Genomic DNA, 17,525 nt, shown 5'->3' with positions numbered 1-17,525 from the left:
TTCCTCAACAGCCTTCCTGTCTGACCTGCCCTGCGCCTCTCCTTGTCTGTTCCTGGTGTCCTCCTCCCCTCCCCTCCCCTGTCCTGGCCGCAAAGGGAAGCACATTTTTACTGTGTTAGTCTGATCTGTTGAGTGCTCTCTCTCTCTCTGGTGCTGGGGGCGGGAGCGCCAGCCGTAGCAGGCAAGCACAGGGGTGCTCCTTCCCAGCCCTACTGACTCAAGGCTCAATCCACCATTCTCATTTTTCAATGAGTTAAACCAATTTCAATTTTTGGCAATCAGAAATAACATGACCAAATTAAATCCTCTGCTTGCTGCTTGGAAAAGGCAGCCCCGGGTTATAGGCCACTCATCTTCCACAAGAGGACCTGGACCCTGTCCCGGGAGCGCTCCTTCCCCCTGGGAGAGCAGGGCGGAGATGACTGACAGGCTTCCCAGAGGGGCCCTGCGGCGCAGATGCCGGGTGTGTGCTGAGGAAGGCGCACGTCTGCATGGCCCCAGGAGCTGGGCGCCCCCTTTCTTGACAGCTCCCTTTCCCGGAGACGCTCCCACCACTACACACACCATCTCGGGGAAGATGCAGAGTGGGGTCCTTGAAACCACCTCAGGGAGAAAGGGCCACGGGGGATTCCAACAGGAGTCACCTTTCGTTGGAGGGGGGCTGCCCGGAAGGAGGTGCGGGGGAACAGCTGAGGCGAGGCAAGGGGGCCGCTCAGGACACAACCGGGAAGTTCCAGGGCCCACAGGCAGGTCTAATTTCTTCAGGCAATTTACTTTAGCGTCATTTTAATTTATTAAAATTTCTGTTTGTTTACTTGTTTATGTGACACCTGGGATTGAACCCTGGGGCGCTTAACCACTGAGCCCCAGCCCTTTGTATTTTATATTTTGAGACAGGCTCTCACTAAGTTGCTTAGGACCACGCCTAGTTGCTGAGGCTGGCTTGGAGCTTGTGATCCTCCTGCCTCAGCCTCCTGAGCTGCTGGGGTTACAGGTGTGGCCCACCGCATCGGGGACCCCGGTCATTTTTAGAGTAGAGGGATCTGCTGGTTCTCAGTTTCAGATACCCTCTCTGAACGCAAATGAGCTCAGATGGTATTTGTTTCTAAGCCATCACCCTCAAGAACAGCTCAGAACTGTGGGGTATGCCTGTCCCTTCTTCTCTAGACATCATGTCCTCAAGATAAAAGCCTTTAAGGCAGGGATCGTTGATGTATCTTATCAACTGAAATACTTAATGGAGCTGAGATTTCCCTCATGTTGTATCAAGCCCTAATTTTTAAATCGTAGATTCAGCTGACAAAAAACAACCATGTGCAGTTGCTCAAAGACCTTCGAAGGGCTCGCTCTCGTTTTCTGCTCCTGTCATCCTGAGGAGCAGTCACGAAATCTGTCAGGGCAGCACCAGACTGAGGGCCTCACTGTTGAGCAGCAGCTGCTAAAGACTAGAAGCAAATGCTGGATGTGGAATCATTTTTTGTGACAAGAGTTATACTGTTGTTCAAAATGAAATATGATTTAAAATATACAGAATCAATCACTTGAAAGAAGATGTATTTCCCCAATTCAGGTTCATGGACAAGGCGCAGCTGCTATAAACCAAGCCATCTTCCATCCGCCTGGCTCCCCCTCGCCTGCCCTACCTCCTCCTCCCGCCTTCCATCCCTTTCTCCCCAGTTCCTGCTCCCGCTAGCCTCCCTCTTTCCCTTGTGGCCGTCCATGACGCTGGTCCCACTCCTGTCGTCACCGTTCAGACTGCCCATCACCAATGTTAGGGACATCGCTTTGCCTCAGACAGCAGTCTCCTCGTGCAGGGTGGTCATGAGACCCACCTGAGAGAGCTGTCGCAGAAGTGAGGCCACCAAGAGGGGACTCTGCAAGTCACTGAGGAATCAGCCCTGAAGATGAGCTCTGGCCGCTCACCTCGGTCCCCCAGCGCTCTGGCCAGCCTGGGTCAGCCTCCCGGGCTTCCTGACCATCTCGCCCTCTTCTCAGGCAAACCAGGCTCCTCCTTCTCTGCCAAACACGCCAGGAGGCCTCTCCAGCACACCCCACGCTGTCCCCAGGGTGAGTGTCCAGCAGGCCATGGCGGCCTCTCCCAGGGGAAAAGCCAGCCCAGGCTGCTATGTTTTTCCCTCTCTGCTACAACCTCCCCTGGCCAGCGGCATTGTTCTCTCTGCTTTCAGTCTCCACGGGCACTGCGTGTAAAGGAAATCAGAGGTTTGTTCTTTTGTGTTTAGCTTATTACATTTAGTATGTCTTCAAGATCCACCTGTGGGTAGTGGGCCAGAATTTCCTCCCTTCCTTTCTTTGTATCTATCTATCTATCTATCTATCTATCTATCTATCTATCTACCTATCATCATCATCTATTTATGGTACTGGGGATTGAACCCAGCCAGGGGTGCTTAACCACCGAGCCATATCTCCAGCCCTTTTTTGTATTTTTATTTAGAGACTGGGTCTCATTGAGTTGCTTAGGGCCTTGATGAGTTGCTGAGGCTGGCTTTGAACTTGTGATTCTCCTGCCTCAGCCTCCCAAACCACTAGGATTACAGGTGTGCACTACCGCACTCAGCTCCTTTCTTTTTAAGGTGGAATAATATTCTATTGCATGTACATACCACATTTGTTTGTCCATTCATTTGTTGATGGACATTTGGATCATTTCTACTTTTTAGCTATTGTTTAAAATGCCATTATGAAGCCAGGAGCAGTGGTGCACACCTGCAATCCCAGCAAATCAGGAGACCAAGGCAGGAGGATCACAAGTTTGAGGCCAGCCTCGACCACTTAGCAAGATCCTGTCTCAAAAATAAAATTTTAATAAAGGGTTGGGGATATAGCTCAATGGTAGAGAGTCCCTGGGTTCAATCCTCAGTGACATACAACACACACACACACACACAAAGTTGCTAAGACATTGTACAAGTAGCTGTCTGAACCCCTACTTTCAGTTATTTTAGCTGCATCCCTAGAAATGGAGTTTCTGGATCATATAGTAACACCGTGTTTAATTTTTTTCCCCAATACTTTCTATTTTCTGGCTGTTGGATGCGCTGTGGTATCTCACTGTGATTCTGATTTGCATTTTCTAATGATCAGTGGCTTTTGAGCATCTTTGTGTATTGTGAGGCTCTGGGGATCAAACCAGGGACGCTGCACACGCCAGGCAAGCGCTTTACCACTATGCTACCACCAGTCCTTTAAAATTTTATTTAGAGACAGGTCTCACTAAGTTGCCCAGGGTAGCCTAGCGCCTGTGATCTTCCTGCCTCTGCCTTGGAGGAGCCGGGGTGCCCTGTGTGACCTGAGCATATTTCCGCTGCTTATCGCTCACTTCCAGAGCTTCAGGAAAATGTCTATTCAAGTTCTCTGCTCATTTTTCAATCAGGCTGCTTATTTTTTGTTGTTGAGCTGTAGGAGGTCTTTATATATTCTACACATTAATTCCTTATCAGATATGCAATTAGCAAGTACTTTCTCCCCAACCAAGGATTACCTTTTCACTTTGTTGACTGAGACACAAAAATGTTTACAACTCCACCTTTGGTGTCCTAACCAAGAAATCCTTGCTTCATCCAATGCCAGGAAACCTTGCCCTGTTTTCTTTTTCTCTTTCTCTCCTCATTTCTCCTTCTGCTCCTCCTCCTCCTCCTCCTCTTCCTTCTCTTCCTTCTCCCCACCTCCCCAGCCCTCCCCCTCCCCCCACCTGGTCCTGGGGATTGAACCCAGGAGTGTTCTACCTCTGAGCTACCTCCCCAGATTTTTATTCTTTTTGTAATCGGAATTGTTTTCCTTTGGATTATTCACGGTTAGTGTATAGAGATAACTGACTTCTCTGCGTTGCCTTCGTATCCTGCAATTTTGCTGAATTGATGAGTGCTAATTTTTGTGTGTCTGTGTATGTGAGGTGGGAGGATTGTTTTTGTCTTTGTTTTCTGTGGTACTGGGGATTGACCCCCGATCCTGGTACATGCTTGGCAAGCGCTCTACCACTGAACCCCACCCCACCCCTGCTATTTAAGACTGGGTCTCTAATTCTCCCAGATTGACCTTTAACCTATATCCTCCTGCTTCGGCCTCCTGGGGACGCTGGGATTACGGGCATGGGCCACCATGCCAGGCCAAGGTTTTTGTTTCAGCTTTTATCGTACCTGGAGGCCTGGGCAGGCCAGGTTTTCTTGAGTTTCCAGGGCCCGTGGGTAAGCTTTTTCTAGCTCCCCATTCACGGAGCCGGCAGGCTTCAAGGCTCCCGACGGATCTCGAGTGCCAGTTCCAGCTCCCCGCCCCACGGAGGTCACGGCCTCGGCCCCGCCGACCCCGTCACCACGGCGCAAGCGCTGGGCAGCTGTGCCCGCTCCCTTGACCCCCTCCGGCAGAGCCCCTGTGCGCGGCTCCCGCGCCCTCTGCTTCTCTGCTGTCTCTTAATTGAAGCCCCATTCCCTCTTCTTCGTATGTGAAGCAGGAGCGTCCCAGCGTCCCGTTTCCAACTCCCGAGCACGTGCATGGGGTACAGAAGGCACGCGGAGGCCAGACCTGGCCCACGTGAGAAGCAGGGCCCAGGGTACAGCAGGGGGAAGCCCCCCCGGCCCTCCTCCCCAGACAGGGGTCCTGCCTTGCCTGGGGCTGGAAGCCAGCCAAGGACACGCAGCAGAGAGTCGTGGTCTTCAGTGCAGATTCCACACTAGTGCACATTCCACACTAGTCCCTGAAAGGACGTGACTTCTCATTTACTCCTTCCCCCAGCCTGTGGGGCAGGTATGGCATTGTCACTCAGAACTGCAGGAAACACAGACGGCAAGGGGCAGGCCCGGGATTCAGACTTCGGTTGGCCCAACCTTTTGCCAAACATCTCACCTTCCTTGGTCCTTCCAAAGGCACCGCCGGCTTCCTCGGCTTACCCCCTCCACCTTCTGACCGTAGGGTCTGGGTGACTTCCTTTCTCAGCACCCAGTGGGTGTGGCCCGGGGACAACCAGCCACATCTCAGCAGATGTTACTGTGACTTTTGCCCCTTGAGAATCTGTCCACAGCTCGGGAGGGACGGCAGAACTCACACAGCTCTTGGCCTGAGCCCCCGTTACCAGAGAAAGGAGGTTTTGGCCAAGGACTCAGGGGAGTGGACTCTGTTTGGGACCCAGCCCTCCCCAAGACATTGAGTGTGCCGAGCGGGGCCTCCAGACACAGCCCCTCCCGCCCCACCCCAGCCAGGGTGGTGCCTGTGTGGGAAGGATTGAAATCCAGCTGCCAGACCCCTGGACGGCAGAGGCAGAGAGTGCCGGCCACCATGCACAGCTCCGGCAGTCTCCGGGCCCTTCTGCTGCTGCCACCACTGCTGCTGGTGGCCACCACAGGCCCCGCCAGAGCCCTGGAGGAGGACGAGAAGCGTGCAGTGGTGGAGCTGCACAACCTCTACCGGGCCCAGGTGTCCCCGCCTGCCTCGGACATGCGCCGGATGGTGAGTGTGGCTGGGGGGAGGGGTGCTGAGCAGGGCCCACGCCAGTCGCTCCTCCCCACTTCACCTGCCCTGCTGAAGCCACCTCCGACTCTCTCGGAGACTCATCTCTTGGGTCCGTGACAAAGTCCCTGACATTGTATGACTCACAGGTTCCCATGAGCAGCCCCGTTATCCAGATGAGGAAACTGAGGTTCAGAGGGATAAGCTTGGGCTCCTACTGCTGAGAGAGCCGACCAGGAAGCCCTGGCTTCCCGCTCCACGGCCTCTCCCCAGCGCTTCCGAAATGTATTGCCTCTGGAAGGGGACACCTTTGTGACAGCAGTCTTTTCGAGGCCCCTCAAGGACATGGGAAAAGGAAGTGCAGCAGGATGGGGTCTGCCCTTGGTGTGGAGGGAAGGTGCTGAGGAGGTGAGGGGGAGCGGGAACCACAGCAGACAGAGCTCTGGACCCCACGGCTCAAATTCTGTCTCCATCACTAAGGGGACCAGGATTTGGGGCAAGTCCTTCCAGCAGCTGCCATTTTCTCATCTGTAAAATGGGGTCATAATTACACACACACACACACACACCAATTGAACCTCACAGATATGATTTTGTGGGCAGGGATGAAATCTCAAAAAAAAAGAACGTAAGCATACCATCAGGATAAATACACTGTGTACCAGTGAGAAACACACAGATGCAGTAAAGGTACATGCACGCATGTACAGACGACAGAAACCAGACCCGGGGGGCAGGTACCTCTTCCAGGGAGGGAAGGCCATCTGATGGCAGGGTCGAGAGCAGGATGCCTGTGCTCAAGGTTAAAGGAGATGACGTGAGAAATTCACTCCCTTCCTGCTCTCCTGGTGGTCCTCTCCGGCTTCCCCCAGGTGGCCTGACAGGTTGGTGGGCAGTGTCCAGGACCCCTCAAGCTGATCCTAGAGAGAAAAGTCACCCCCCGGGGAGCACAGCAGTGAGCCTGTGGCCCAAGACCTATTTTCTAACCTTGGCTCCATCCCATCTGGATTGGTGACTCTGGATGGGCCCCTTTCCCTTCAAAGTCCTCTGCTTCCCGATGGAGAGATGGGCATGGCGATCCCTGCCCTGGGACCAAGTCAGACTGGACGAGATGTGTGAGAGAGGTAGGACACGCCCAGCGCTGCCACTGGCAGCCAGGAACGCAAACAACAAACGGAGACCCCGAAGATGCTGGCATCGACTGTGGCCTGGGCCTCATTGTTGGGCCTCAGTTTCCCCGTCTGTAGATCCCTAATCTTCCTGCTGAGGATGAGGGTCTACCCAGGCTGGGAGCGGATTCTCAGACGAGAGGTGTGTCTAGGAGTATGGCAGCATTCTGGAGAGCAGTTTCAGAAAGGAAAGTGACAGGTCACTGCCTGACGAGAAGTGAGAAGGTGGAGACAAGGCTGGGCTGGGTATCAGGATGCATTTGAGACAGGATTCAGGCTCAAACTCAGTAAGGGGTAAATAGAGTGTCTCTGGAGTTAGGTGGCCTGGATTCAAATTTTGCCTTTGTCACTTATTAGCTGTATGACTTTGGCCAAGTTATTTAACTCTTCTGTGTCTCAGTGTCCTATCTGTGAAATGGAAATGATAACAATAGAGCAACTCTCTTTAGGGTCATTATACAATTACACACAGTAAATGCTCAGTAAGTGGATTTCTGTTTTTGTTTTTGCTTTTTGTGGTACTGGGGATTGAACCCAGGACCTCAAACGTGCCAGGCAAGTGCTCTACCACCAAATCACATCTCCAGTCACCATTAGTTTGATTAACACAGTAGAGAAAATGGGTGAGGCAGGTTTGACTTATCACAGCCTCTACCCTCTCCCTCAGCCTCTGCATCTCCATGTCACTTTTACCTTCCAGAAGGTTCCATCTTCCTTGAACCTTACCCTTCCCTCTCTACCCCCAGCCTCTGCTCTCTTTGGCACAAATCAGGTTCAGTCTTCTCATTTTTGCACCCAGGGACTCCTAGGATAGCCCCTACCTGCTTCCCAGCCTCTGGCTTCTGCTACAAGAACGAAGCTCTAACACATGAACCTGACCCTTCTCAAAGACCTTCGATGGCTCCCATTGGCTCCCAACTGCCTCAGGAAAAGCTCCACCTCCTAATTGAGAAGTCCTGTGTTCTGGCCCTTTCCTATATCTCTCCAGCCTCCTCTCCTGCTCACCCTTAACCTTAGTTAGCTGAACAGCTTGGCTTTCCTGAAGTCTGGGGAGGGAAAAGGCGTGGAGGCTGGACTGTCCTGAGGCGATGGGAATGTCTCAGCTCATGCCTTTGCACGAGCGTGCCTTTGCTCAGGATGCCCCTTCCGGGCTCCACCTGGCTAATGCCTCCTCTTTGAACACTTGTCTGGGTGTCTCCTTCTCCACCCTCAGCCTGGGCTACGTGGCCCTCTTTGGTGCCCCGACAGTGCTCATGGCTTATTTACCACATCATGATCCAAGTGACCTTACAACCATATGAACCTGGGCTCCTTGGTTCTTGCTGTTGTCCTAGGGCTGGCACAGTGTCCAGGGCTACTGAATGAATGGAAGGACAGATGAACTTACTTCCAGATGGTGACCATGTAGCCAAGGTGGATGGGTGTCATGACTCCTGCAACTCCACAGGGAGCTCAGGATGACTGAGAAGCCTTCATGCCCAAAGCAATGACCCTCTAATGGTGGGACTTCAGGTGTCTAGTTAGAATGGAAATGACACCTGGGCTCGCGCAGGGAGCCTGCTGTAAGCAGGGCCATGTCTGTCATCAATAATCGACACATCTGTTAAGCACGGACTATGCATGGACTATGTGTCAGACACTTGGGGATACAACACTGCCCTACCCTGAGAAAGCGCACAGTCTAGCCTAGAGCCCTACAGGTCACCCCAGATGGCATCCTGGTCCACGCTCTCGGCTCCCTGCCCTGCCAGTTATTCGGTTATTGCTGGTGATTTGGGACAAAAATGCCCAGAGAGAGAAAGGGATTCGTGGAGGTCCCAGCCCTAGACCTGTCCCAGCCGGGACTTTCCATCCCCTCGGGGACAGCTGCGCCTGAAGCCCTGAGGGGTGGGGGAGTGGGCGTGGCCACACAGCCCCTCCCCTCAGGGTCACCCGGGCTCTTGCTGCTCTTGGGCTGTCTGGCTCTCCAAGCTGGCTGGACCACGGAGGGTGGGGCAACAGTTGCCGCCAGCACATCCATTTCCAGGAGAGGCCAAGGACAAGGTTTAATGGGATCCAGGCCTCCCTACTGAGTCCTTTGGGTCAGATGCCGCGCTAGTTCCTCCTCCCACCCACTCAGTCTGTCCTCCCAGCCAGACAGAACCTCAGAGGCCCTCTAACCTAAAATGCCCCCTCCCAGCGTCTCACCTGAGGTCCCCACTGGAGAACACTGCCACTGGGGTCGGACAGCTGTGGGGTTCCTAAGGCTCAGGAGACAGGTAGCAGGGGTCCCTTCAGTGTCACACCATGCACTTAATTTTCTGGGGAAAGGCGCTGCCAGGTGACAGGAATTGAGAGCACCTAGGAACAGCTCCTGGAAGGGAAGCCTGGAGAGGGTGAAGGCATGGAGGCTGGACTGTCCCAAGGGGAGTGGGAACTGAGGGAAGAGGAGGGCCAGAGACTTCAGGTAGGAGGAAGGAACTGGACATCTTGTGGTCTTCAGAGCAGTTTATAGGGCCCGAGAAGGGTATCAGGGCCCACCGTTTACACAGAAGGGTATAAATCCCTGTCACAAACATCACATTCAACCTTCCCGACTGCCCTGCGAGAGTTCACAAGGGTTAGGCAGTCTCTCTCAAATCAGCAGCTGGTGACTGGCCCAAGTTCCATGAAATTTTCCGCCTGGGTGGCACCCTCCCACCTCCCCACAGCAGCCCACCAGGAGCAGAGACCTGTTAGAGGACATGACTAAGAGCCACCTCTCTGAGGAGAGCGGGGTGGGTGGATGAGCCTCTGGACGTTTGAGGACCCAGGACGCCCTCAATGTTCTGCCCCATCCCTGCAGAATCCGTGGGCGCCCTCGCCTCCCTCTCCCACCCCTGTGCCCAAGCGTCCTCACCCGCTCCCCACCTGCTCCGCAGAGATGGGACGAGGAGCTGGCGGCCTTCGCCAAGGCCTACGCCCAGAAGTGCGTGTGGGGCCACAACAAGGAGCGCGGGCGGCGCGGGGAGAACCTGTTCGCCATCACCGACGAGGGCGTGGACGTGCCGCTGGCCATGGAGGAGTGGCACCACGAGAGGGAGCACTACAACCTCAGCGCCGCCACCTGCGACCCGGGCCAGATGTGCGGCCACTACACGCAGGTGCGAGGCTGGGCCACGTGTGCCAGGGGCGGGGCGGGGCGGGGCGGGGCGGGGCCAGCTCTTGGTTCACCTGCTGGGAAGTCATTTCTCTCTTTAAAAGCACATTTTCTGGGCTTGAGTTGTAGCTCAGTGGTAGCGCTCTTGCCTATGGGTGAGGCATTGAGTTCGATCCTCAGCACCACATGAAAAATAGAAGAAAGTTTAAGTTCTAAAAAAAAAGAAAAACAAACATCTTTTGCCAGGCGCAGTGACACACGTTCGCGGCCAGCCTCAGCAACTTAGGCCCTAAGCAACTCGGCGAGACCCTGTCTAATAATTTTATTTAGACTCTGTCTAAATAAAATACAAAAAGAGCTGGGGATGTGACCCAGTGGTTGAGCACCCCTGGGTTCAATCCCTGGTACCGAAACATCTTTTGAAAATCTAGGCTGCCCTTTTTGGCCTGATACTGACAAGACATAAGTTAGGTGTCACAGAGCCAGTTTCATGGATGGTAGTTATTGTCATAGGTGAAATTTGAGCTCTAAGCAGTCCTGCCCTCTCCCACTTTCGTCAAACTTATGCAGGGCCGTTTGCCCCAGCAGCAAATGCCCTTAACTCTCCTCTCCCTGTCTCTCTTTTGACATGTATGGATGCTTAATTTGCTACATCTAATCCACCTGGGACTGATAAAGCAAATAGGCAATCTTGTTTGTTTAATTTTTGCTAAATAACTATGTACAAGAGTGAATTGTCTCTGTGAACCACTCAGGAGGCTGAGGCAGGAGGATTGTGAGTTCCAGCCAGCCTCAGCAACTTAGCAAGACCCTCACCAACTTAGTGAGACCCTGTCTCAAAATAAAAAATAAAAAGGACTGGGGATGTGACTCACTGGTTAAGTGACCATGGGTTCAATTCCCTATGCCAATAAATCACTAAAGCAAGCAAGCAAATGGTCACTGAAGGAAGATTTCAGGGAGCCTTCTACAGCATTCCCTACCTCTTATGATCACTCTTTGCCATGGCTGGGTTCTCACTGCATTTGAAAGTTTGGGGCCGGGAGGGGTGCTAACCTTAGTGTTGATTGAGTCATTTTTTTCTTCTCTCAGTGCTTATTTGTCAAATACAAACAACATGACAAAAAAAATTTTTTTTCAAAGAAAGGAAACCAACCATCTTTCCACCACATCCCCCAGTTCCATTTCTTTGTGCCTCTTTTGGGTGGTATTTTTAGTCTTGATCTTTAGGAAAGGAAATCCCAACAGAACCCACCCAGGTCAGGAAGCCGTGAGCCCAGCACCCTCCCTACCCCACTTCCTGTGGCCGTGCCACCCCTCACCCTCCCCAGGCACACACAAGCTCCCAGAGGGATTGTTGGTAGTGCCCAGCAGGACTGTGTATGCCCAGCTCCACCCCAGCTTTCTCTGGTTGAGGCCACAGGCCCTGTGGTGTCACTTCTGCGTGGAAGTTCTCCAGTTGATAAACAGAAAGACTCCTAGGCAAACTCCTCCTAGAATAGCAAGTGGAAGTTGGTGGTGTCCTGCCATGGCAGCACACAGAGGTCACTTGAATTTTATACTTAGAATACATTCTAGCTGCTAGGAGACCCACACCAAGAAACTGGAAGAGCAGGTCCTTGCCTACTTGTGGTTTGGGAAAAGTTCCAATATCAGAATAACTCCACCTCTTCCTTTGCATGAAGTGCAAGGATCTTTAGCAATAACCCACAGGAAAAATTCAAGAGGGTGTATCAGAACCCTGGAACTGCAGGAAGAGTTAAAGAGGGAAAGGGGCACACCTGTAATCCCAGTGACACAAGAGGCTGAGGTAGGAGGATCGAAAGTTTGAGCCCAGCCTCAGCAACTTAGTGAGACCCTGTCTCAAAAAAAAAAAAAAAAAAAAAAAGGCCAGGAGTGTAACTCTGTGGTAGAGCGCCCCTGGCTTCCATCCCCAGTACATCCCACCTTCATACACACACAACCGGGAAGGAGGTGGAATGGTGTTTAGGAAGGGAGCATTGACTGTGTGTCTTCAGGGAATTGATGCCTTCTCTCCCCACTCATAGAAGGCTGCTGTAGACAGACACCAGTAAGGGACCATGCTGGGTTTGCTGTCCTTCAGGTGGTTTGGGGCAAGACAGAGAGGATTGGTTGTGGTTCCCACTTTTGTGAGAAGCTCCAGGGAGTTGAGGAGACCAACATCCATTTACTGGTGTGCAACTATGAGCCCCCGTAAGTGCTGGGGAAGCCCCGAGATGGGGGAGGAGAAGGCGCGGGTGGGCAGAGCCCAGGGGAGGGCTGAATTGGGTGCTGCCTAAGGAAGTGGGGAAGGCTATCAATCTCGGGCTATATTTTCCAGGGAGCTGGAGGGCACCAATGGGGTCTCCTCTCATTAGCAGAGAAGGCCACCGGGAACCTAAGTTTGCCCAGCTAGTTATTAGTGCGAGGGGCAGACCCAGGGGCACTTGTAGACCAGTGTGTGAATGACTGGTGGGGGACCGAAGCCTCCCCTCCAGCACCATCCTCGACCCTTGCAGGGGGAACGTGAAGGGACAAAGGCCCTATCAGGAGGGAACTCCGTGCTCCCAGTGTCCGCCTGGCTACCGCTGCGAGGACTCTCTCTGTGGTGAGTTGGGGTGAGCGCGCCGGGGCGGGGCCCGTCTAGAGCCTCTGAGAGCTGCGGAGCTGTGTGGGCAGTGGAGGGCCCTGGGCGATTCGCTCTGCCCTTTGCGCAGCCACTTTGGCGTCCGGTCATGCCAAGTGACCAGATTTCAATACTACCATGGTTGCTACGGAGGGTAGAGCAGAATGGCGTGGCTCCCCAGCACCGCGTGAGGTGTGCACAGCCCGAAGGTCAAGGCTGCGGAAACCGAGTCGGGCCACGGTCCTGGGCGTGTCAGTGGGCTCGGTGGGCGGGGCCTGCGGTGCGGAGGTGTGTAAGCAACAGGAATGCGGCGGGGTGATGTCCCTGAGAAGCTGCGAGGGTGCCAGGATGCAGAGAGGCTTGGAGAGAGATGGATGAAGGCGCGTTGGGCTAATAACAAGAAGTAGCATTCGTGTGTGTGTGTGTGTGTGTGTGTGTGTGTGTGTGTAGCTGGGGATTGAACACAGGGCATGTGCATGCGAGGCACTCTACCAACTGAGCTATCTCTCCATCCCAAGAAGTAGCATTCTTTATCAGTGAGGGCCATATCCGCTGGACAGGTGCGGACGCGTCTGGGCTCCTGGTAGCACCCTGCTTGCCCACCTTGGTTGCGGTGGGTGAGGGATGTGGGGCCCAGTTTGCGGCACTAATACCTGGCCTTGCCTGTCTTATCAGAACCCATCAGTGGCCCGAAAGAGGCGCAGGACTTGCCCTCTCTGGTAACTGAGGCCCCATCCACTCTGGCAACCGAAGCCTCGGGCTCTAGGAAAGCCGGCGCTCCTTCCCTAGCAACAGAGATTCCACGCTCCTCTGTAACCGAGGTCTCGGGCTCCCTGGCAACCAAGGCCCCGCCTACTGTAGAAACAAAGGCTCCATCCTTAGCCACGAAGGAGCCCTCCTCGATGGCAACCGAGGCTCCGCCTTCCCTAACGAGCGAGGTCCCTTCCACGTCGACAGCTCACTACCTGCCTGCCTTGGATGAAGGGCTAGGCGCCGTCCCCAAATCGACCCATGTTTCTATTCCAAAATACGCGGACAAAGTAGACAGCAAGACAAGTGCACCCTCCATGAGCCCAGAGAGAGCTCTTTACCCCAGGACGTCCCTAACAGGGACAAGGGAACCCCCACCCCGTGCACAGGAAGAAGCTGAGGCAGAGGCCGAGCTGCTCCCTTCCCGTGAGATCTTGGCCTCAGATTTTCCAGACCAGGACAAACCAGATGAGCCGCAGGCCACCCTGGACCACACGGGGCACACCTCCTCCAAGTCCCTGCCCAATTTCCCCAATGCTTCTGCTGCTACTAATGCCACGGGTGGGCGTACCCTGGCCCTGCAGTCATCCCTGCCAGGTAAGGTCTCTAGCCTCCTTCCTTCCCACCTGGCTCCAGAACGTCAGCATCCGCCCCCAGCATAGGTGCTATGGGGCAGGTGGGGCTTGCCCCTCCAGCAGGCACTTCCTCCCTGGCTGCCGCATGGTGGGCTGGGGGAGGCCAGGCAGGCTCAGCTCCCTCCTGGCTGAACCAAAGCCCCTTCCTTCCCACAGGTGCAGAGAGCGGGGAGTGGAGGCTGAACTCCGGTCACGTGTGGGGTCCTCCCCCAGGACTAGTGCTGCTGCCTGCCGTGATGCTGGCTGGAATCTTCTGAAGGGGACACATTCAAAGGCAAGGCCTGGGGAGGGGTGGGACTGACCTCATGTCCACTCTGGATCGACTTTTTCCAAGTAAGAGGTCACAGGTTCCTGGGAAGGTCCTGCTCTGTTGCCCAAGCGCCCCCTGCACCCCAGGCTCCAGCCAGGTGCACCAGCTGATCCCCTCGGGAGGCCTCCCCCTGGGGTTTGGGCGCCGTGCTCCAGTGGCCACGGGCCTGCTCTCCCCGGGCTTCCCAGGAGCCCCTTGACCCCTTCCAATCCCCTGGCCCCTCTGAAGCCATTGAAGAGTAGAGGGCTGCTCCCAGACTTGCCTCCTGTCCTCCCAGGGCGAAGAGGTCGCTGCTCAACTGCCATCTCCCCCACCCTGTCCCAGCCCCTCAAACAAGACGCTTCCTGGCTGAAGGCCTTCTGGAAGGGAAGGGCTGCCAGGCCTGTGCCTCGTCCACGCGTCTGGGCAGCACTGACCTGGCTGGCTGTCCGCTCAGGGGGCCATGATGACTTCATTCCCACCAGGACCCCTCCTGCCCCTGCAGCAGGTGGGATTCTGCAGAGGGCGTGCCCCCGTCCAGCAGGGCAGCCCTGCAGCGTTAGGCTCTGACCGAGTCCTGTGCAGCGCGAGGAGAGCCAAGGAGCAGGACAAGCCCTGCCCCGTGGGGGTCTATGGACTGGGAGGCAGGGACCAGGGGACGGAGGCCCCTGACTCCTGAATAAAGCCCATTCGTGAGCACCTGGAGCCCGGGTCCTTGTGAGGGCTGAAGGCACAGGTGGGAGGCCCTGCCTAGGCCACCTCTCCCCTCAACCTGTGACGATGGCTGCGCCTTTCACGATCCTCTGCCCCCAAATACTCCACCGTTCCCTTCCCGTAACGCCCTCTCCCACCGACATCACAGGCGGTCGTGCAGGAAAGGGGAGGCCCAGAGCTCTGGGCCCACTCTCCCAGTGGCACCTAGCTGGTTTGGGGCTCAGGGTCAAGCACCCCTTTGCAGAGGGGTGCTGCTGCCCAGACCCACCTGGAACGGGGTTAGAAATGCCCCACAGGCGGGGCTTTGCCCTGGTGCTGGAGGAGCCCTGAGGAAGGATTCTGGGGTCCCAGACACTTTTCCAGGAAAGCAGAGTGGGATTTTCCAGAGGAGCTGTGGACCAGAAAAATACAAGTGGGGGGCAGGGGAGCAAATGGTGACCAAGGGTGGTGGGAGGAGCAGAGCAACTGTCCAGGCAAAGAAAGAGGGCGAGCAAGGGCAGGATGGCTATCCCAATCAAGCCATGCTGCAGGCTTGACCTGTAACTCCTTATTTTCTTTATGTATTTTTAGCTCTATTAATAACTCACACAAAATTTGCCCATTTAACACATTTTTAGTATATTCACAGAATTGTATAACCATCACCTCTAGCAATTTTAGAAATTTTCATTATCCCAAAAGAAACACCATACCTGCTAGCATTCACTCCCCATTTCCAGCCAAAGCAACCACTAATATACCTACATGAATATACCTACATGACCTATTCTTGACATTTCATATAATTTCCTGGAAAATCATATATAATTTGTGACTTCTTTCACTTAGCTTATCAAGTTCATTGATATCACATGGATCAGAACTTCATCCTTTTTTAATGCCAAGTAATATTCCATTCTATGGAATCTTTTTACCCAGTGTTGGGGATTGAAACCAGGGTCTTGTGTGTGTAAGGCAAGTGCTCAGCCACTGAGCTACATCCCCAGCCCTATGCAATGTTTTATTCGTCCATTCATAATTCATTCATTCAGATGTCAGCTGATAAGACATTTCAGTTATTTCCATTATCGAGCTATGAATAATGCCACATTAAGTATTCATGTACCAGTTTTTGTGTGAACATGAGTTTTCAATTTGCTGGGGTCCTACAGTAACTTTATGTTTAACTTTTGAGAAACCCCCCCAAATACTTTTACATTCTCACACCAAGTATGTGAGGGTTTCAGTTTCTCTACATCCATGTAGACGCTAGTTATTCTCCTCCATCACACCCAGCAGGGGTGAAGTAGTATCCATGGTGGTTTCATTTGCACTTCCCTGATGACTAATCATGTTGACCATCTTTCCATGTGCTTATTGGCTATTTGCCCATCTTGGGGCTGTCTTGTCAACTTTCGTGCATTTGTCCTTTTATAACTGAGTTGTAGGAGTTCTCTATGTATTTGCTACATGTCCTTTATCACGTAAACAATTTGCAAATATTTCCTCCCATTCTGTGGCTTAATTTTTCTTGATGGTGTTCTTTGAATACAAGTTTTAAACTTTGATGTCCAGTCTTTTTCTTTTGTTGCTTGTGCTTTAGACGTTGTCTCTAAGAAACCATTGCCTAATCCAAGGTCATAAGTATTTATACCTGTGCTTCCTTTGAAGTTTTACAAGTTTCAGTTCTTAAAATCTTTAATCAACCATTTTTAGTTTATTTTTGTATGTGATATGAGTCCAGCTTCAATATTTTGCATGTGAATATCCAGTTGTCTTGGCACCTTTTGTTGAGAAAAATTATTTTCTCATTGTCTCAAAACCTTTGTCAAAAACCAATTGACCATAAATTTGTTTATTTCTGGACTCTGAATTTTATTTCATTATGCCAGAGTTTACTGTAGCTTTGTATTTAAGTTTTGAAATCAGGACATGAGTCTTGAACTTTATTCTTCTTTTTCAGGATTGTTTTGGCTCTTCTGGGACCTCCTTGGATTTCCATAGGAATTTTAGGATCAGCTTGTCAAATTTCTGCCAAGAAGTCAGCAGAGTTTTTATTAGGGATGTGTAATCTGCCACGTTAAATCATCCATGAATATGGGATGTCTCCCCACTTAAATAACTCTTCTTTCTTTCAACAATGTTTTGTAGTTTTCAAAGTTTTGCAAATTTTTTTTGTCAAATGTTCCTATTTTATTATTTTATGCTACTGTAAATGAAATTGTTTTGTCAGTTCAATGTATAGAAATAGTTTTTCAAAATATTGTTCTTGTATCCAGCCACCTTGTTGAACTTATTGATTAGTTTTTAATGGATTCCTTAAGATTTCCTATATATAAATCATGTCATCTGCAAATAGATCATTTTTTACTTACTTTCTAATCCACGTAGTTTTTACTTCATTTTCTCATGTGATTTCCTAACGAGACCCTCCTGTACAGTGTTGACTAGAAGTGGCAAGAACAGATATTCTCATTCCTGATCTGAGGAAATCATTCACTAATATACCAATCTGAACTCTTTTCATAGATGTCATTTTATCAAGCTGAGGGAGTTTCACTGAACATTTTGTTTCGTTTTGATTTGTGGAGCTGAGGACTGGACCCAGGACCTCACACATGCTAGACAAGCATCTATCACTGAGCTACATTCCCAGGTTTCCACTGAATATTTTTATCATGAAGCAGTGTTCACTTCTGCCAAAGACCTTTTCTGAATCTATTGAGATGATCATGTGGCTTTGTTCTTTATGCTAAGGATAAGAATGTATTACACTCGTTGACAC

At 52.3% G+C, this 17,525-nt stretch overlaps 1 protein-coding gene across 2 annotated transcripts; it reads left to right on the top strand.

The window, feature by feature from the left end:
* Positions 1-5,012: 5,012 nt before the first annotated feature.
* On the top strand, positions 5,013-17,114 carry Pi16 (peptidase inhibitor 16). 2 transcript variants are annotated; one of them, XM_047559801.1, is made up of 7 exons: positions 5,051-5,460; positions 9,530-9,751; positions 11,852-11,961; positions 12,267-12,355; positions 13,049-13,720; positions 13,915-14,032; positions 16,704-17,114. In XM_047559801.1, the coding sequence occupies exons 1-6, from the start codon at positions 5,290-5,292 to the stop codon at positions 14,013-14,015; spliced, it is 1,365 nt and encodes a 454-aa protein (XP_047415757.1). In that variant the 5' UTR covers positions 5,051-5,289; the 3' UTR covers positions 14,016-14,032; positions 16,704-17,114. The 2 variants fall into 2 exon arrangements, with proteins under 2 accessions (XP_047415758.1, XP_047415757.1); XM_047559802.1 differs by lacking the exon at positions 13,049-13,720 and having other exon boundaries at positions 5,013-5,460.
* The last annotated feature ends 411 nt before the right edge of the window (positions 17,115-17,525 follow it).

Source organism: Sciurus carolinensis, chromosome 7, assembly GCF_902686445.1.
Source record: "Sciurus carolinensis chromosome 7, mSciCar1.2, whole genome shotgun sequence".
Classification (NCBI taxonomy): domain Eukaryota; kingdom Metazoa; phylum Chordata; class Mammalia; order Rodentia; family Sciuridae; genus Sciurus; species Sciurus carolinensis.
This window is presented reverse-complemented; position numbering and strand designations above follow the sequence as displayed.

What these genes read in the sequence shown, in the direction of transcription:
- Pi16 (XM_047559801.1), top strand. Translation starts at nt 5,290, where the DNA reads ATGCACAGCTCCGGCAGTCTCCGGGCCCTTCTGCTGCTGCCACCACTG. An exon ending in TGTGCGGCCACTACACGCAG is followed by an intron (nt 9,752 to 11,851) that starts GTGCGAGGCTGG and finishes GCTGTCCTTCAG; the next exon opens with GTGGTTTGGGGCAAGACAGA. An exon ending in GTGTGCAACTATGAGCCCCC is followed by an intron (nt 11,962 to 12,266) that starts GTAAGTGCTGGG and finishes CGACCCTTGCAG; the next exon opens with GGGGAACGTGAAGGGACAAA.